The sequence below is a fragment of the Ornithodoros turicata genome, chromosome 7 (genome assembly GCF_037126465.1).
Source record: "Ornithodoros turicata isolate Travis chromosome 7, ASM3712646v1, whole genome shotgun sequence".
Taxonomy (NCBI): Eukaryota; Metazoa; Arthropoda; class Arachnida; order Ixodida; family Argasidae; genus Ornithodoros; species Ornithodoros turicata.
Genome location: NC_088207.1, coordinates 16,573,555 through 16,594,914, shown reverse-complemented (window position 1 = coordinate 16,594,914; position 21,360 = coordinate 16,573,555). Strand labels below are relative to the sequence as shown.

The 21,360-nt window shown below is 45.7% G+C and overlaps 1 protein-coding gene across 1 annotated transcript; it reads right to left on the bottom strand.

The window, feature by feature from the left end:
* Positions 1-7,391: 7,391 nt before the first annotated feature.
* Positions 7,392-18,300, bottom strand: LOC135400499 (uncharacterized). Its single transcript, XM_064632331.1, has 6 exons — positions 18,185-18,300; positions 15,131-15,210; positions 13,363-13,446; positions 7,783-7,815; positions 7,502-7,651; positions 7,392-7,454 (listed from the first exon to the last, which is right to left on the bottom strand). Exons 1-6 carry the CDS (start codon positions 18,225-18,227, stop codon positions 7,392-7,394), a joined length of 453 nt encoding a protein of 150 aa, XP_064488401.1. The 5' UTR covers positions 18,228-18,300.
* Between the last annotated feature and the right edge of the window lie 3,060 nt (positions 18,301-21,360).

The following is a 21,360-nucleotide window of genomic DNA, read 5'->3' as shown; positions in this document are numbered from 1 at the left end:
TTTCTTCACATAAACTGTACCTCTGCAGAAGTATATTCTAATCCTGTTTGTGACAACATTTTAGGAGAGGGAGTTGGAATAACATTTGATGAGCAGAAAAGCGTTTTTTTTTTCTTTTTCACCACACGCACACATGCAAACTATTTGAGAGCAACGCTCGAGTACGCCACACGAGTTCCCCATATAAAAAGAATATAGAATAAAATAATATAAGAAAGAAAAGGTTCAAAGAGGAATACCCATTCCGCGAGTTTGGCAGTTTAGATCGATCAAATGAAGATGTATCGACATCTATAAGGCAACTATACGGCTGGCGATTGGCAAACTGTAGAGCATCCTTCGCCTGGCGGACAACCATACGGGTGAGAACGGCAAGATTTAATTATTTCAGGTACACATATAACGCAGTCATAAACTCAACCTATAGATTGTAGACGCAACTCTAACGAAGTCTGTGTTTCTTAAACAAATTACTGTTTATCTTAAATGACACCGCTTCAACAAAAGGAAATTATGTGATTCAACACGTGGTGCAAGTAAAGGTATAAAAACGATGAAGGTATAAGCAGCCTGCAGTTATACCTTAGGAGGTATAGCTTCGGTTGTATGTTTACACGAGGTATAAACACGTGATAATGAGGCATAAATATGTTACGTTATCCCTGCTTCATACCTCTTTTATACCCTTGTGCACGGTTGGAGGTATAAATCGGCACTTTGTCCCTTTTCTATACCCTCCAAAGGTAAATGTCTGCAACAGAAGGTATAAAAAAGGTACAATAGCCCATTATTATACCTCCTTTATACCTTTTTTTCTAACAGTGTATGTTCTAAATCAAATTATTCATTTCTAGCTGAAATTCTACTCGACACTCACAATGCAGGAATTCATCATATATTTAGTACTCTCCTAGTCAACTTTCCGCATGATACCCTACCTTCCTCTGATTTGTTGAGAAAGCGAGGCGAAGCTACTTTGTATTTGACACGAGACAGAATGATACCATTCTGAAGGACGGTTTTTTTCCCCCTATGTTATTCTATGTAGCCAAGTTCTGTTTTAACCAGTCCTAGGAAAAGTTACTTTATTCAAATATTTTTTTTAGGTAGTGTGTTATGGCGCCTCGGTATTATGATGCGGTATGATAGTTTATTGGTGGCCAAGAACCGGCCATGAGGGCCTTCAGATATCTCGATATTTATCGATATTTATATCAATGCTATATATCGATATATTGGAAATTCCCCGAGCACATAATCACAATTTCACGTCGAAAATGTTTGTTGACACACATATTGTTGTTTGTTGAGTTCACAGTTGTTTCCAACGTATTTGGACGAAACCCTCGTCACAGCCGGCCGCCATAACTGGATATCCTCACAAACGGGAGAAACTGTCAGGAAAGGCGAAGAAAGCCTCAGCTTTCATCCAATAAGAGGCACGATTCTCTATACGCAGATAGGACAGGTTTCCCCACATCTACTTCACAAAAATGGCCGCGCGCATGGCTTGTTTCTTTTTCTTTTCTTATTTTTTTGGTTAGTTGTCGTAATAGGAAGAGACAATTGAGAAACGAAGGTGCATTTCGGGGGCAGTTCGATGTGCTCGTTCTGAATATCACAACAGTCTCAACACATCGGGAAATGGGTGTAGCTGGCCTTTAAGGTCACGTGTGCGTTGACGTTTGCTGTCGCGTGTGACCAGGACTTGTGCAGAATGCATTACGTTCGCCCAGCACGCTTTCGACTATGGAGCTATACATTGGAGGGCATCCCTGTGGGTTTACAACAAAAACAACAGCGGCAAGTAAAGCGTAGCATCTACGTGGTCTAGCTCTACTACTAGCATCTACAAAACCGAAGGAAAATAGCGCGAGTCCCGCACGCCGCTGCGCAAATGGGCTTTTATGGAAACACCTTGACCTCATGTGACGGTTGTCAACGACGGGTGAAACAGCCGGTCGCAGTACAACCGCAGCTGGCTGCAAAGGTGCCGGCATTTAGGTGCCTTACGGTGTCATACGCGTGACAAAGCCCGAAATATACCACCAGTGAAGAATAACTGATCAACTTATCAGTACTGTTTAATATCACACTTTCGTTGAACACGAAGATGAAGTGTCCCGTACTCGTCAAGCCACAGCCTCTTCGAAGCACTTCTGCAATGATAGTGGTTTGAATGTATAGATGTACGATGTGTACTACTACATGTGCTGAGCGGGGTAGAAACACAAAATATAATTTTTCTTTGTCTGACTGCCACTGCATCTGCAATACGACTATGGGTACTTAAAGAACTATTCGCGTCACCAGTTGGTAATGCTGTCATCCACTGAAGACGCGCAGTTAGTGATATATCCACAACATCCTATACCCCCGAACACCACACCAAACTTTCAGTGACACCCCCTAACTTTTTCAGCCCCCTACAGGGGGTGCCCTTGCGCTTTCAGCTTTAGACATCTGTCGGTAATGATATGTTAAGCTGTAATGACGTATCTATAATAATGACCCCCCCCCCTAATTTTTTCAAACACCCCTCCGTGCTTGGGATTCTGGATAAACCACTGTCCGTAGTGGCGCAGTTGAGGTTATCAAGGAATATATGTTCAAAATAAACGCGGTAAATTCCAACGCAAATTTTTAGCTTCAACGAAGGATGAAACAAGAGGACTACCACACGACACATCACTGTGCTGTGCTGTTCTGTAATGTACGCTATGCCAGCAAGTCCAGGTTGTCACTCCTTTTTCTTACATGTTCGAAGGCCACGAAGAACTTATACTGTACACTGCCAAAACAGAACATCACCACTCAGCACGCTCATCGCCCATGCTCGCGCCTCGCTCGGCTGCCCCGTCAGCCCCCGAGTCCCCGACAGCCGTGCCCAGAGGACCCTACCGGCTGTGTGGTTTCAATGGCGCCTGGGTATCACGGCTCAACCTATCATGTATTTGGTAGACCCAAATTTGTCGTTTTCTTTCCGTGCGCGTTCATTACGCCATTTTACTTCCCTCCTGCGTATAGACTCCGCCTCAATGTGGTTTTCACCCCACAATTCAAGTGTATAGTCTGATGCTGTGACAGAAGCCTCTGTTCCACCTGCGGTGTCGTGGCGAGAAACCAACACATTCTTATGGGGGGGGGGGTATATTTATTGGATTAAAAAAAAAAGAATGTGCACTCTACTGCCCGCAAAGGCGAATACTGTGTGATGAGCTTGCCCGTATCAGCAAGAGGCCGCTCATGTTAGCTGCACTCATTGGCCCCTATGAAGATCCTGTACTCCATCGTCGGGTTCTTCGCGTGTTCATGGTCTTCCTGTCCAGTGGTTTGCTCCAAACGCTTTAATTCTTTCTCGTATTTTCATCCTTCCTTCATAATCTTTATATAATGTTCAACGGGCAATAGGGTAGCGTACCGTACCGCCGCGGTGAAACACACCACCTAATCGTCGTCATATATTGTTGTTGTTGTTGCTGCTGCTCCTAACAAATCACCATTCCGAATGGTATCATTATAAGTCTCCCAATTTGTTGAAATGGAAGGAGGCGACCATCTTGGACACATTGCGCATTGCCAAGAAAGCACTTCCTCCTGAGAGAACTGAGAGAACTGATACTCTGAGGCTGGAACAACATAGAAAGCACAAGTACAGGTCCTACAGCTGGCTAACCTTTTCAGTGACTTCCATCTTTCATTGTTCACTTCCTCCTGTTTTCAACAAGCCAGAAGACATAAGGCTGTCATTCGGAATGGTGGTTGGCTAAGAGCCTGGTGAAGTTAGGTTTTACCTTACCTTACCTGCTTACCTGCCTTAACAGTGCACGTACGTAATAATGTTGTATAGAGGAGCGCATGACCGAGTTTGTGAGAACTAACCACTCTTTCTTCTCTTCAACTGATCGATTAATCACCGCACCGGTGTATTATTAGTGTTGCTGTAACCATCCGCGTTTAGAAACGCAGAATAAAAATTCTTTTCGAGTACGCCATGTGTTAGCAGATGCGAACATAAAAGCGAGGTTTTGAAGGACTTAGCGCAGATAAAAGAGGAGACAATATAGTGGACCAGCTGCCGCGGCATAGTGGTTAAGATGACCGCTTTCCACGCCGAGACTGGAAGGTGACACGGGTTCGAATCCTGTCACCGGCTGTGCTGCTGTGCTGTTTGAGGATTTCCCTGGGTTTTCCGAAGATGAGATAGCGCGTGGATATCACTGTCAATTAGAATGAATTTGAGTGAATTTGACACGCCCTTCAAATGGGTGGGGTAAAAAAGTGACCTTTACTTGGCAGAGTTCAGTTCGCAAATATTTACATAATTAAAACTACGATACATGACATTCACATCAGGAGGTGGCAAAAACCTAATAAGAACAAATGCCGTTGACCGCATGACCCTATAGGTGGTGTAGTTTTTTTAATTAACATTCAATGACACGCTTCCTGGGATACCCTGTATATAGAATAATATAGTGCAGAGTCAGGACGGGCGCTGCTTGCAGCTGACCTTTGATGACATGTTTTTCCGCGGCGAATGTGCGCGCAAGCGCTGTCTGAAGGGTACCCTCAACCAATGGTACAATGAGCGTGTAAGATGACAAAACAATTTCGAAATTAGTGGGGCTACAAATCGAGTAGGAGGTCAAGTTCTTTATCCACAACGAAAATAGAAGCCTCACTAATACACGTGTGTTATCCATTTCTTTGAATTTTCAGCTGTCTCTGTTATCTCGTTTCCAAATGACTTTTGCCCCCCACCCGAATAACTTGAGTGCAACCTAGCGGAGAGGAACACTTACATGCCCTGCAGCGCGTGGGTACAGGAGTGCACATCCTACAACTTTGAGGGGCACCGGGTGCTCTCTAAACCGTCCTTTTTGGCACCTTGCCGTTAGGCCAATGTATACTGGGTCACAGCTACGCGGGATTCTATAGATGGCAGCAGTTGCGCAGGGAAGAAACCATTAATTGTGCTTCCTACGGCAAATCGGCCTTTTTCGGTGACGATCGCTAACAATAGAGCACAGCGCAGTGAGCTAGTGCCGTGCCGAGAGAGAGAGAAAAAAAAACATCTGTACACCGGACTTCTCTGCAACTACCTCGGTATTACGTGCGGTCCTGTGCACACAGGGAAACACCTCGAATTTCTTCTTTCGCGCTCGGATGGCAGGGATGAGATGCCCTTTCCGTATCTTTTAAGCTTGTATACCAGTGCCACACAGTCAGTAGCCATACCTTGTAGCAACGTTTGTGGAAAGCCTGCTTTCTGCATCCGGCCTGTAAGCTGAGACTTGCCACGCGTGCCCGCCTTGCCGCGAGACTTGCCGCCCCTGCCACGCGTGCACTCTTCAATGATCATTGAAACCAATCATCATTGAATACGCACGAGGCGCCACCAAGCGTGTAACGTGTCAACTTAGCAATGAGCGTTGGATCCAATGCTCCCTGACAGGTTGACACGTTACACCGTAGATGGCGCCACGTGCTTGTTCAATGACGATTGGGTTTAATGATCATTGAAGAGTGCACGCGTGGCAGGGGTATTAGGGCCGTCCTATGCTAACAATCTTGAGAGGCTGGACTCGTTTTTGACCAGCTTCGAACGAGTGGGGTCAAACAGCAACGGGGCTTTCTCGATCGAGGCATGTAGGTGTAGCAGAAATTGTCACCTCTATGAAGAGCACAACGTAGGTGTAAAAACTGTGTGGTGTCAGAACATGGGAGTTCCAGCGTAAAATTAAACAACCTCGTACATAAACGTTGGTGTGGCAGACAGTTTGTCATTAAAGGAAAAAACCTGTCAGTAAAGTTCAGCTGCAAGTAGCAACTGTCTTGTCTGCTCTATCTTGTTTCCTGTATTACCTGTGCCAAGTCCTTCAGAAGCAATACACCAATATTCTACTCCTGAAAACGAGGACTTCAGAATGAGAACAAAAGCGAACTTCATAATGAACAAACCGTGATAAAAAAAAAAAGAATTACATGTCGATATCTTTCCTGAATTGTTGAAAATGGGAGGCGTACGCCTTTTTGTGGCAATTTTTCTGTTAATGGGCACAGTATTTGGCTTAGGCTGTGGACTGGATTCATTTTGTGAGATATCAATCTCGAAGGATGAGTTGCGGGTGTGAGAAACGTCCTCCTGCTACAGGCTGAAGCGCACGGCACGAAAAAAAAATCCCGCAAACTGTCCGAACCAAAATCGGGACCGAACTTTTTCTGTGCATCACCGCATGCTACCGAAATGCACCCCGAATTTCGGCCGAAGACTTCTGGCCTTGGGGAACATCGCCTTTCAAGAATCCAGCTCAATAAGATAATCCCTGTATCCATAACGGTACAAGTCGCGCACGCGGCAACAGTCGACCAGGTTGCTACGTCATTGTTGCTATTGTTCTCCTTCCGGCTAAATAGCCATTGGATGCTTCTACATTTTCCGTTGGCCTCACTTCCCATTTCGGAGGAGAAATCTGGCTTGGCAAGATCCATCGGACCTTTTTCACATACGTGTCGTATCCCAGCGGCTGTCCAACGAACCATGCTCGGCGCGCGTCAAAACAAACCCACGTGGATAGCACAAATGACCAAAACCAGTCCGGAGTGGGGCCAACAAACTCGCACCATTCGCGCGGTCTCCCCACTGGTCTCCACTTCTTTCGCCCCCATACTGCGCCATCTAGTGAAGACGGAGATAATCCTCTCCGGCGCCTCAAGGTCATACGCATGCGCATAAGCCATTGTGAAAAAACGTCCATTCGGTCCAGAATTCTGTTCTCCGAAAAAAAGTTCGGTCCCGAATTCGGTTCGGAAAGAATTCGGGCGCTTTTCGGACCACGCGGTTCACGCTTTTTAACAGTCCTGGGGGCTTAATCGCTTCATCGTCGTTACGGTCGTTACAAGCTAACGAGTGGCGGGAAATTCAAAAAGGGGGGCACGTGACACATTGCGCGTGACGTGTACCACGGCCTCCACGTATCGCGTGAAGAGCGCCGTGCACGTGTTTTTTCACGTGCCCATCTTTTTAAATTTCGCGACCGCCTTTTTGAATTTCCCGCCACTCGTTAGCTTGTAACGACCGTAACGACGATGAAGCAATTAAGCCCCCTGTTTCGCCGGCCGCCAACTCATCTCCTTTCACAATTGTTTCGCGAAATGAGGGCCCTACTTACTGGAACAAGTATATTGCATCCGCATTGCACGCTCTTACAACATTACCTCACGACACAAGACGCTCCTATATATAGGCCTACCATAGTCGAGCACTGGTGATACCGTTTTCTCCCCAGCAGATTTGTTGAAGGCGAGAGGTGTACTCCCCTCAGAAAAAGGGGCGCACACTCCGCGCATTTCACAAATCAGGGGTGATAAAGACATCATCATGCTGTTCAATGGTTGACCTCCAGGGTGTCGTGCGGTGAAGCCCAATTTTGGAGTAATTTAGAGATATCCTGCGCAATGAGAAAAAACAGTTACAGGTACATTTATCGCTTCTCACTTGACGGGACATCAAGGGCGCCATAATTTCCAGGAAAAAAATTTGGCTCTGTCCAAAGAGACATAGCGTTTCGACGTATATAAGTAAAAGAATGTCATACTGTACCAATGCAGTGTTAGCAAGTGGAACATTGTCTGCTTCTACGCGATCCTGAAAGAGAAGATCGATGTATTCATTGCTTAGTTATGCGCAGATTTTTTATTTTTTGCTGAGTTTATCTTTAAAAAAAGCTCGTTTGTTTCAGCAGGATGTACAGAAACAATAAAGCTAATCTCACTCACCAGTATTTCTGGTTTTCCGAAGCATCTGATAGCCTGTAATAAAATAGGCGAGAGTTGAGGGGGTTCAGCGCTATTTTTGTAGCTAAGCACCGCGATGCAGCAGAGCAGATATGCGGTGTGCGGACTTTGAAATATCTGAATAGGCTGCAGGAGTTGTCAGATGGGATGATTTCTCGATGAGACTCGAGTTATAACCTAGACAGACGGCAAACGGCCGTAACTTCGCCGGTAGCCAAGCCATCATCTTGAATGACATCGTTCTCTGCCCTGATTTGTCGAAAATGGGAGGTGTGCGCCTTTTTGTGACAGTTATGCAGTACATCAATGAGTTCTCCGAGAACTACGTCATTGTGACGTGATCTGCCTAATGGCGGGCAAAACAAACACACGTGACTATATACGCCAGCACACGCGAATAGTTCTACGTGCGACCGACGCCCACCACTGTGACGCTTCAATCGCTGCAATGTTTACATAACACGGGGAGGTCTATTACAACAAAGAAGGGGTACGCCTTATGTTTTCAACAAATCAGGGCAGATACCGCTGTGATTCGAGATGACGGTTGGGCTCCTGGTGAAGTTACGGCCGTTACGTGTACGGACTTCAGTTTGCCGTCTGACTATGGTATTCTAACTCTGTCGAACGGGCACACATACGGCCTCTAAGGCGACGGCATTAAGAAAAGGCCGTAGCTGAACTATGGCCCTGCCCTGCCCTGGGAGGCTGCCAGACGGTAACCGTGAAGGCATTTTGCCTATGATGTCGACCCTTATGAAAATGAAATTTGTCTGTCTATTGACATCTTTTAGAGATTCGGTGGTTTTTCTATCTGTTCTTTTCACTTTGATTTCCCATAGACAATTGCGCAAACAATCGCTGTAAACAACCTTTGGCCTTTCTTTTTCCTGAAAGTCTAACGAGGTCGCGCCAAAGGAGATCTATTGACTGCCTTTGGACTTGCAAAATACGAGTGAACAGGTAGTCAAAAGAACGACCAAAAAAGGGTGTTCCGAAAGAAACACAAAAATGTATGTGGAAGTGTAAAGTGGATTAGTGTTGCGGTAATAGATTACACGATAAAGGGGTTACACATTCCCAGAGTAGGAAAATGGAAAAAGGCCGGGGGCTTCACGTGATAGCACGAACGTATAGATCCCGTGCATGGGCTGAGTATGATTAAGTCAGTAGGGCCCTGCATGATTTCCATGGAGGTAAGAAACTAAGGAGATGCCCTAAGCGCCTCTCCCAATGCAAGCGAGCGTGCTGTGACTCGCGCATGGCATTGTGGTTAGTTGCCCAAACACGTGACCCATAAACGTCACGGCAAGACGTCATAAAACATGGCGTCTTCCATGTCCGCGGCGTACCTTACCTGAATACAGAGACAAGCTGCGGCCGAATAACTTGTTTTCGCTTTCATAACATCTTTGGAGTTAGAAGTTATCACACCCGTTGAAACACAAGATAGATCATCTCAGTGTGGAAGCAATGGATCACTAAATCGCTAGAAGACGTACGTACGTCATCGTGACATTGCCTGGCTTCTCTTCTGTTTTGCTCAACTTTTGCTGTGATTTATCACGCGGCGAATGTTGAAACACCCCATAACCTTCAAAGCATTGTGCGAATGGACTCCTTGAAGGTAAGAGGTTTCCTGAAGATGTTTGCTAAACTTCCAAGTCTCCGCGCAGACCGCCATAACGCCGAAACATGTGGGGATCACGTGACTGGGCAACTAGATGGGCGTGGTATTGCCAGGAGCGACCGCTAGAGGGGTCCCACGGCCCTCCGATCTTATAGCCCTCTCCTTAGTTTCTTACCTCCATGATGATTTCACAGCAGTTAAGTAAAAAAAAAATACATAGATAAATTAGGGCTTATGCAAGAAGAAGCGCAACGAAGACGTGGATAAACATCGCCCCTAACGACGAAGCCAGATCGGCGAGCACTCCTGCAAGGCCCGTACTTCATGCTTAATTATTGGCACTGCATTATAAAAAAGAAAAGCTCGCGTTTCTGCTTCAATTAATTCTACTAACACCTGGTATTTTTTCTTCGTTTTTTTTTTTCAATATTGTCATTTTTAGAGCGCACCTTTCCTGCCCCATTCCTCGTTATTGGTGACAGCGAATTACGGCGGGCAACATTGTCTAGTTTTCAAGCCAATCCAAGCCAATCCGTTCCTTCTTCGCCTGTTTGTTTGCCATTTTTACTTGATAGCGTCGTGGCGCCGTTTACAAGTTCTCTTATAAGTTCGTTTTTTCTTCTTTTTTTTTTTTCGCGTTCCAAGTGGATTTTTGTTTTGGTGAAGTGGCCCGATGTGGGCATAATGGACGTGTATCCGACTGAAAATCTCGAGGACGTTGATGCGGGTTTACGGATACTGCAAAGCGTAGATGTTTTGTATCGTCGTCAAATGAAGTTCCGACACAGATGCTTCCCAGGCTTATAGTGTTGCTACAGGTGAGTCTTCTAATGTTTTATTTATTTCAACATATTAAGGGAGGGATAAGTTTAATGATGATAAAAAGTATTTGTAGCTGCTGCATGTAGGGCCGTGGTTCTAGGTTAGCGCTCAGCTCAACTTTTTATTTTCCAAGCGCCTAGAGAGAATTTCAATTGCATACTTAGTGGTTCACACCGGCCGTATTTTGAGAGAGAACGCATGGCACAGTTGGCGGACTTGTTTATCCCAATCACGATGACGGAAGAGCACAACTGGTGTATAATTCAAAATGTGGAATTGGGCCTGTTGGTACAGGTCCCGACAAAAGTTTACGGAGCACGCGAGCGGTGTATTTTCTCCTCGGTACGACACCCTAGCGGCAAGCGGAAGCTGGCGAAATCAGGCCAGTTCACTGCCTCAGAGGGGTGGACGACTGCGCTCTTAGCGACACACAGCGGTAGTTTCGGTATGATTACTGTTGTATGTGCCCGCGAAGTGAGTTGGATTTAACTGTTGTGCTCGTCAACAACTCGTGACTCACGTCAGTCGTTTATCAATCAATTATCATGTCAGCGTCAGTTGTTTATCAGCTCGTCACGCGTCGTCCATAATAAAGCAACTGTTTACCAGATACCTTTATTTCTCTTGTCTACATATCATGGCTTTCCAATAAAAGCAATACACCGTAAAGTGTTGCCACTATGATTAATCCTTGGTATCACGATGATAGCGGCGAGCTCCCTGTCTCAACAATCGTTGAATCACGTGTTGTTGGCGAGCAAAACAGTAAAATCCAACTCACTTTGGGGGCACATACAACAGTAATCATACCGAAACTACCGCTGTGTGTCGCTAAGAGCGCGGTCGTCCACCCCTCTGAGGCAGTGAACTGGCCTGATTTCGCTAGCTTCCGCTTGCCTCTAGGGTGTCGTACCGAGGAGAAAATACACCGCTCGCGTGTTCCGTAAACTTTTGTAGGGACCTGTACTTTTTGTACCTGTAGTTTTTGAGCTCTTTTATAGTATGTGCGTCTCATGTCAAATAAATGTGTTGTTAGTGCTCCTTTCCGTGTGTGTTGTCCTCGTTTGTTTTTTAGCGCTTTTAATCCGGCAGGTGTATAATTAATCTATGGAAGTGTGTGTAAATGTCAAGCATGCGGCACAGTAATGGTCACCTTTTGTCCCCATATGGGGCAGGCGTAGAGGATGCGTGATATTACTCATATTAAATGTAGATGCCGCACCTTCTGTCCCCATATAGGGTAGATGTAGACGATGTGTGACATTACTCATATTAAATGTAGATGCCGCGGGATTGAAAATAATCGGGAGACGGTGATTCGCATACACGATCATTGATTAAATATAACTCATAGCTTTTAAATTTTACTTCGGACGTTTTCGGAACCTGTGTTCTACAGACCTTACAACCTTCACGAAAACTATAAGATGTTCTAAAAAAAAAAAGGCGTGTCGACACTTAATGATTTTGGAGTAATTAATTAGTTTCGGTTTACATATCTCTTGCGCGGAGCAGTGTATGAAGGCGCTATTTCGCTCGGCTGACCACCTGCAAATTACGTGTCCATCCGCGTGGAACGCATGAACACTCTTAGAAATGAACTTCACCACATAGCACGCTCCTAGCCAACCATCATCCCGAATGACAACGTTCTCGCCCCTGATTTGTTGAAAACGGGAGGAGGAGCCAATTTTTGTGCCATTATGCACGGCACAAAACAGATTCCTGCTTCCGTTTTCAACAAATCAGGGGCGAAAACGTTGTCATTCGGGGTGATGTTCGCTAGGAGCGTGCTATGTGGTGAAGTTCATTTTTAAGAGTGAAGGGGTAAACGAAGATAAGGAACAGACGGAAGAAACGCTTCCGTCCATTTGTTATCACGATAAAGGCACGTCATGAGCCTGTTCATTATCCTCAGTCACCCCCGTATGTGAACCAGGCGAATGAACACATAATTAGCAGCGGGATAGCCGTGCGAAAGAGCGCAGTGGTACGCTGCTCAGCGCAACAGATATATGTAAGCCGAAACCAACTAAGTACACTAAAGAAAACCTTAAGTGTCGACGGGTATTTTTTCTCTGAAACATTTTTGCTAGAGGTTGCGACCTATAAAGCAGAGGTTCCGAAAACGTCCGAAGTAAAATTTAAAAGTTGGGAGTTTCCTTTAATTAATCGCCATGTATGCAAATCAGCGGCTCACTGCTAAGTTCCTGACCTATGTCTTATACCCCTGTCACACGGGGAGTCTTCAATTATCATTAAAACCAATGGCAATTGAAAATGCGCTTGGCGCCACCAAGTGGGTAACCTGTCAACCTGTCAAGCAGCATTGGATGCAACGCTGTTTGAGACGCTGACAAGTTACCCGCCTGGTGGCGCTAAGCGCATGTTCAATTGCGATTGGTTTCAATGATAATTGAAGACTGCCTCTGTGACAGGGGTATTAGGGATGCTCGCTGAAAAGATTTTCGGAAGCGGCACCTGTTTAACGAATCATTCAGTCGGGGGACCTTTGTGAAACGCCTTGCACCTATGTGGGGAACATTATCACATAACAACATAAATAACCAGTCGAGGCTTATATCCCTTTCAGTAACCACGTTTCCACACATATACTATACTTTTCTGTTGTTCAGAGCTTACTGGTTCTGAGTCGGCGTTTCTCTTTTCTTTTTTTCACTCCTTGCTGTTGCTGAAATATTGATCGTTCCAAAAGCAAGCTTTCTCGCATTAACTCCTTTGTTCTTAACCCTTTTTTTTTCCTTTCCTTTTCTTCTTTTTCTTTCCTTTTCATTTCTTCATCTCCTTTCCTTTTCCTTTCTTTTCTTCTTTTCCTTCTCTTCTCCTTTCCTTTCCTTTCCTCTTCTTTTCTTCCCTTTCCTTATTCCTCTTTTCTTCTTCTTTTCTTCCCTTTCATTTTCTTATTTTTCTTTCCTTCCCCTTTTATTTCCTTCCCCTTCCCCTTCTTTTGCCTTTTTTTGTTTGGAATAGCAAGCCGACCTTCGTCTGGCTGACCTTTCCTTTCTTTTTCTTAATAAACATATCCCCCCCCCCCTCGCAGTGGAAGCCAACAGGGTTCCATAATCACATCGTGATTTGGTCACACTCACATCTCCGTACATGCTGTTCATTGAACACTCCCTAGTATAGTCCGGGAATCCATTATCCAGCAGCTCAGTAATGCACTTGATTTCCTGCGCAAAGGAAATAGGTTCGGTTGAATGCAGACAGGGTCCTCTGCAATAATACGAAAGACATTAGTGAGTTTTATAGCGTCCTCGATAAACTGCACCGGTGCGCCCCGGTGCGACCTGGTGCGGCTTGCCATCCTCGATAAACTGCACTGGTGCGCACTGAACGTCCTCGATTAAAAGGAGTGCACCCGTTCAGTGCAGCACTGAGTTGCCCCGAACCCACACCAAGAAAATCGACCGAGCGCCAGAGTGCAATCCCAAGAAGCATCGCGATTGCCGGAAGCACGGAGGAAGGCGGAAGCGGCAAGTAGCCAGGTGTAGCCGGGCAAGTAGCAGCAGACAGTCATCGTCAGCATGGCATTCGATCGGTGCCGCTCGCCAGGTGCCGCGCGCTACGGGTCGCGCAGCCTACGAGCCACAACGAGCACGGATCTCTAGGTAGCGCATACTAGTATCCATCAGATCCACCAGTGCAGTGCAGTTTCATGTTCGATAATGCCTCCGCCCAGGGCACCGCCAGTGTAGAGCGCCACGCACCACTGTGGTTTCGGGGCAATTCCGGAGCAAGTTTATCGAGGACGCTATTAGTATACCGTTGATAAAGCTATCGTCTCTATCGGAACCAATCGCACTCGTGCTTGACTCAGAATCTTATCCTCTGATTGGTTCCGGTTGATACGGTTCGACGCTAGCCACGTTATCAACGGTCTGCTAAAACTCTCTATTGAGCCCGGTAAAATGTGGATGTGTTCGAATTGAACCGAAAAAGACGTAAGCTTCGGTAACCGAGAAACGGCCAAGAACTGGACAATTGTCAGTGTCATCTCAGTGGATTGTAAGCCACACCCTATAAGAGGAAGCGTCACCACATCAAGCGCTTGCATAACAGCACACGACGGTGGTGTCATCACTCCCGGTTCTAGGAGATAAGCGCTATTTATCAGAAAAAAAGGCGTACGTCTCCCTCTCCCACTTTCGCCAAATTAGAGAGAGAGAGGGTGTTAGGGCGGGGAAAGTTTTGTTTCTAGAGGTACCCCAAGCAGCACAATGTACTGAAAGTCTGGTGCAATAGGGGTGGACGGTATGTGCCTTATCAATGTTCTTTAGTTTCAAGAGACTGTTCAAAGTCTACCACCTACCCATCCACCCCTATTGTACTCGACTTTCAGTACATTGTACTGCTTGGGACGGCACTGGGCGTTACGACAAGTTCAACAGGAACGAACCGTAAACGTGTGAAGTCTGACGAAATATTGCGAACACATAAATGATGTTGTCTCAACGAAACTGCTGTTGTGCCTTGCTTCGTTTCATAGACGCCCCTCTTGCTCGAAATTTCGGGCGGTAAGACAAAACGTAAAAAAATATCCCCACAAAAACTCGGCGTCCTCAGAAAATAATGAACTGCGATAAACGCTCTCGTGAAAAATCGAAACCCCGGTTACTGCGGAGAACTTGCAGTCGTAAGCAGAGTCCCAAGAGCATGAAATTGATGGAACCAACTTGTTGAGATGTGTCAAATGGAACCTAATATAGTAGAGGTGCTGCTTCCTCTGTTGGAAACATTGCTAAGAATCTGATTCTTTGTCACAAGGAGCAGAGAAAACAAAAGACGGTTCCTCGGAGTGCACCGCGTAGAAACTTATGTACTGATGATATTTCTATGTATGTCAGGTAAACGTACCACGAACTGGTCCCACTTTTCTTCGATAACTGATATCAGTTTCATCAGGGCGAAAGCCTTGGTAGCGCATTTCTGGAACACTGCGTGGAAAAACACGGAAACATGAAGGGCAATTACACTCCCAAATAGTAGATTCAAACGTAACGTCAAAAACAAGACAACTTTATTAAGCGATGATGCACTCTAAGAAAAAAAGGAGTGCTTTTACTCCTTTTGGGGACTAAATGCCTTGCCACAAAAAATAGTCCCTTTCGGGAGTAAATGCAGGGGGAGTAAATGAATGTCACAGAGTGTAAACTGCATTTCCCGCGCAGTTGTAAGAGTCCCAAGTACATAATTCGTGTACATGCATGAAAATACTTTGAAGCAAACCGTCAACCGTGATATATAGCGTGATATAAAATCTTGCGCCATACATAGGGCACAATCTGCGGAGAAAGATGCGCTAACTGTTTCTTACTTTGTGTGGTTGGAATATTGCTGAGTTGTCTGAGTTATACAGCCTTATGCCGCTCGAATTGACCAAGGGCACATATTTATGTAGACTGTCTCATTCAGGAGACCGTGCGCGAAGTTTAGTGACGATTTGCAGTCCTGAGGAGTAAATGCCGGGACTAAATGCCGGGTTAGGGGACTAAAATGGGGAGTAATTGTAGACTAGGGAGTAGAACCTGCAATTACTCCCCGTTTTACACTTTTTTTTCCTAGAGTGTGGCTGGGGAGCTTCGCATCGCCAGGGGCGATACTCTACCCCATTGCTGGTGGTGATGCGGGGAAAGAAAGAATGAGCCCCTTCACAATAAGGATCGAAGTCCTGTGGTGTCCAGAAAGGTGAAGAGAGCCTCGAGAGCAGAGCGTTGGTGTGCTGGATGTGGCCAGGGACCAATCAATTTTGTGAGAGAGGGGGGGGGGCGGGAGTCTAGCTCGTTGAGGGGAACTCGTTCAAACGTCAAGACACGGCTGCGTATTCTGATTCTCAACAAAATACTGTTATCCTTCTTGATATTCGTCTTCGTAATTTCCTCTTTTCCGGACTATTAATATTGCAGTACCGGACCTAGTCCAGCTATTATCTCACTTTACTCTCATTTGGGCCTGCCTCAAAGTACAACACTTCCCATAGTCTCTCGGTTGTTGTCTATATATTTCAAGCAACCTTACGTCGCTGCATCATTCCATCGGCACGCAAGTTTTCAGAAATGAAACACCATGAAATCAGTTGTATGAGATGATACGTATAGGTCATTTGTAAGTTGCAAAAACTGTGTTAGTCCTGAACAAACGATATGTCCTTCCATGGGCATTACAGTGCAAAAATCTCTCATCCAGGAACGAAATATCTCGTTACCTTGACAGAAACCGCACTTTACTCTTCCATTCTGCTGTCCTCCTCAAAGATGGCCTGTCGTCGGTGTCCTCAAACGACTTGCCCGATCGCAGCGGCACATCACTTGAAGCGGCCAATGACAAGCACACACTATATTTCGAATACGACCGACAATAATATATCTACTTTCGTCTCCACAACATTGATTGATTTCATTTTGAATTGCTTTACTAGTGAAAAGCTTTCTCTCGCTTGCTGTTGCAAGATGTTTTTCGGCCACGCTGTGTCCACAATGCAGTCTGAAACGTAACAGCCCCCTGAAATTTCGTTCATTTCTGCATTCTTTCTGATCATGCAAAAGAAGCACCGCACCAACATCCCTATATGCCTTCGAAACGAGATGTTCTGCCTTCTAGCAAATGCCTTCCGCCTTCAATTACTGTACCCAGTCCCTCTACAATCGCTTGCACCTGTGACCAGCCTCATGCGCTCAAAGTCACTCTGATTTATTACCGAATTAGATGGATTTCTGCACGCGTTCATGAAGGCATATGCTGATTCCACTCCTTCATTGTGGTAATACTCTCTGCTGCGGTTCTAGAGTACCATCTTTACCCAGGAGTTTCGCAATTTTTTTTTTTCAATGACACTGTAACAAGCGCCTGCAAACAGATTGCTTTGTTGACGCTTCCCCAATTGTGCGTTGTGCGGCGAGAGAATATCCTTGACATTATCCTTACTTAGCTATTTTAGTAACGTTATTCAGTAGCGAAACGGCATTTTTTACTTTTTTGCCGTCCGAATATCCCAGGTGGATTCTGTGCGATACAGGCAGATAACGATAACGATCAGGCCAGATAACGATACCATTCCAGATTATGGTTGGTGAAGAGCGTGCTATATGCGGTGAAGTTCATTTTTAAGAGTGAAAGCTGCAATCGTCCGCAGTAATCCTCGGGGCCCGTAATTTCTGTCGCCGGCCCTGCACGGGACCATTTTCTCCGGGCCAGTTTTTCCCGGAAAATCGTCAACATAAATCCTCCCACGCCGTGACGCGATCTGTCGTCGTTGTATGAATCTATCGTCGTCACGAGAAGGCACCGTTCAACTCTACTTCTGGGCTTATTTCATTTCATTTATTGATTTAGTTGGGTGTACGAAAAAACGTTCCCCGGAAAAAACGTTCCCCGGAGAAATCGTCCCCGCAAGAAAAGTATCAAGAAAAATAGTATTCGTCAAACGGGGCTATAGTGTAGCGTAGCCCCAGCGCCCAGCTGTGGGTAGCCCCCTCAACCGCATGGTGAACTGTCAAAAACAAGCATAAACTAACCTAACCTCTGAAAACTAACCTAGGACCCGGTTCTAACCTAGGTTCCCACCGGGGACGCTTTTTCCGGGGGACATTTTCTCCGTGGGACGTTTTTTCCGGGGACGATTTTTCCGGATCCCAATTTAGTTTGCTACAGTAAACCATTGGTACGAAAAAAAGCTATGAATGTGCTACAAAAAGGCTCCTTAACGATAGTATTGGTTAACGAAACGGTTGCCAAACAAGACAGCTTATGCCCAACACTACCCAGATGCATACTTTGACCATTTAATGCACGGCAGTTAATGAAACGTAGGATATGAGTCCCCATCTCAACTGCTTGAGCCTATTCATGAGCTGTCATTCATGAAACCTAAGTTCACAGACATCCGTGCGAAACTGAATTTAAAATAAGTACCCTTCTTGCATGTTGGCGTAAAAGTCGCTGGGTTAAACGCCATGATCCTCTTCAGGATTACCTTCGGACCATCGCCGGCTTCACAAGTAAGAATACAGCTTCCGATGAATAGCAGCCACACGTGCCTCATGATGACCAACGTAGCAACTGGACTTACAGCTCTTGCGACGATATAGTGGAGCAGCCTCGTTGTGCAAACATAGAAAAAAAGCAATGCGGAAAATTTATGTCGCTGATCAAGGCAGCCTTGGCACTCCTTCTCTGTTTGAACTCTCTCTCAGCTAGGCGTAGAGACTATTAGAACAACTATGTCAGTACAGGCTTCCGAAGATACATGCATATATCCTGGTATGGATAATAGGGTATGATGATCCTTTGCGAGAACAAAAAAGTAGCAAAAAACTGATCATTTCAACTACCAGCGTGTCCACCAAGGTTTGGCATGCCTGGGGAGACGGCTAGATGTTCGTGGTACGAATTTTAGAGAGGCATTGATGATAACATTATTGGCCTCTTCAATTCTGGTATCCTGAAAAGGTAAAGGTACAAGGCCGGCTTCTTTCTGAAACAAGCTGCTGCCTCCCTCAGAAAGTTTCCATCGTGGAGGTCGCGACCTTAGAGAATTTGTTGGACCAAGAAATTTTATAACGATACGAGAGTGGTCACTACCACGAGGGTTTTGCTCAACTGTCCACTCTAGGCGTGGAAAAAGTGCAGGACTGCACAGCGAAATGTCTAACGAAAAGAAACTTTTGTGTTTACGAATTTAACGTATGTTGGTAACCCTGAATTTACGAGACATAGTGGTCTTGAGAGAAGAACTCTCTCTAACATTTTCCAAGGGCTATTTTATAGGTTTGGGCTGCCCTACAAGGGATTGTGAGCGTTAAAATCGCCTGAGGTGATGTAGGGCTGAGGAAGTTGATCGCAGAGCTTTTCAAGCCCTCTTTGTTCTATTAATGATGATGGTGGCAAGTATAATGAACATACTGCCAAGACAACTTCAAGGCCGACCTGAACAGCAACTGGCTCCAAGTCTGTGACGACTGGAAGATGTGTTGCATCTATAGCCTAAGGGAGAACCACAGCCGGGCCTCCAAATGCACGAGTGCCACCTGTATGGTCCTTTTTACAAACATTATGTCCGCGGAAAGGATTGTTACTTTTTTTCGTGTTGGTATGTTTCTTGTAAGGAGAAGCAGGCGGGCCCTGCACTTTTCGAGTTGATCGTGGATATCATCTTCGTTCGTGTGGAGGCCTCGACAGTTCCATTGAAGGATTACTTATCCCATAATGAATGTGGGGATTAACAGGAACAAAGAAAGCCCGGCCAGTGTGTGTACTAAAGAGGCACAGCACTTGGTGGAAGTGATCTCTGTTTGTCTTGGGACTTGCCCCTACCTAGGGATTCTTGTTTCTCCTTTTGCTTCTTCATGTCGGAAGGAGCGCGTGTGTTAGAAGTACTGGGGAGACTTGACGATCATTTCTGCGCTATGCCGTCACATTATCGTCGAGCTCCATGATGTGTGTGCCTGCCTCGGATGAACTCCCAGGGAGTTGATCCCAGACTACAAGTTCGCCATCACCCTCAGCAGAGGCTGTGGCTGCCCATTTGAGTAGCCGGAGCCTATGGAGGGGAACTCTCCGCAGGCTTTTCTTGTGTTTGGTGAGCATGGAGCTAAGACCCAGTAGTCTGGGACTCTACGGATTTCGTCTGTAACGCCTCTCCCCTACGCACCACCGCGGCATAACCGCCTATTTTGGGAAATTCATTTCTTCTTTTACGTCATATTTTCAGTTGCTTTAGCACCCTAGGACGTCTCTTTGTTTCCACTGTGGACAGGACCGTGAATAGATTGGAAGATGGCCGCTGCAGTTCCCATATTTGATCTGATTTGGACAGGTTTCTTCTGCACGATTTTGGTCTGTATCGGCCCACTTTGGTCAGGTAGTGCGTCCCCGGCAGACCTGCGATCAGTGCCCAAAACGTTGGGACTTAAAAGGACTACGAAATTTCCCGAATCCCTATATATTTTTTTGCTGGAAACTGTTTTTCCCGCCGGGAAACTAATGTGCCAGAAATTTCTCCGGGCGAAATCGTTCCACTCTGTGAGAAGCGCGCGCTTGAAGTCTCTCTTCCGCATTCCTCCTCTCCCGCGTTCTCCTGCTTTCTTTTTTGGCTTTCTTTTTGGCCCTCTTTACGTCACTGGTGTTGCGTAACGCCAAGTAATGCTCGCCTGTTGGCGCCTGCTGGTCGTACCTACAAGTTCACAAGGTCTCTGGTCGCGTCTCAAGGCTAAAGTTTCTCTTCGTTCGTTGAAGGCGTCCGTATCACACGCGATAATGAACAGCTTTTTGTGTATGAATAGTTTGCTACACTTGCGCTAGCAGGTATGGCATGTGAGCTGTACTCTTTCAATGAATGAAATCGTCTTCTGCTGGGCGGTTCTTTGCAAGAAAGAACCCAAGCACCCATCTCCGTGGCTATGAGATTTTTGCTGACGTGTTATATAAGTATCCTCTAGCGGTTCACCGCAACGTTGAATTGTTTGTATCACCGTCACCAATGGAAAGTGTCTGGTAGTAGTCTGGTGTTGCAATAATATTTACGTCAGTTGCAGTTATATTTACGTGTTGGCGATCTGACAACAAAGCGAGTGCGTTGTGAAGTGCGACTGCGATATTAGGAAGCTGTCCCACATTTGTCACCCGATTTGTTTGCATTGATTGCATTGAGTGGGTGGCCTATCTGATAATTGTTTGTTGTTTAATACATTTGTTGTTCAACTAGGTTTCCAATACTATGTAATGAGACCGAGGGACACAAACTAACGGCACCAGCTCGCCTGCTTCATTGCCACCTTATACTATTGTGATACAGAAGCTTGAAATGACCAGTTGAGGTGCCTGGAAAGAAGCAAGAAGCCCCATTAGTCACGTAACATGCCATATATTGTGCAATTCAAAAAGAAGAGAAGTAACTGGTACTGTTTCAAATAACTGTTTTCGGTCTACTGGCGGAAATCTGCCTTCTTCGTGAAAGAACTGTCCAAATTGCCACCTGGACAGAGCGTCCTCTGCTGTGCAAGCTCCACAGAGGATGTGAGCCCACACATACAGGGTGTCCCAGAAAACGTGTCATTGAATTGTAATAAAAAAACTACGCCACCTAGAAT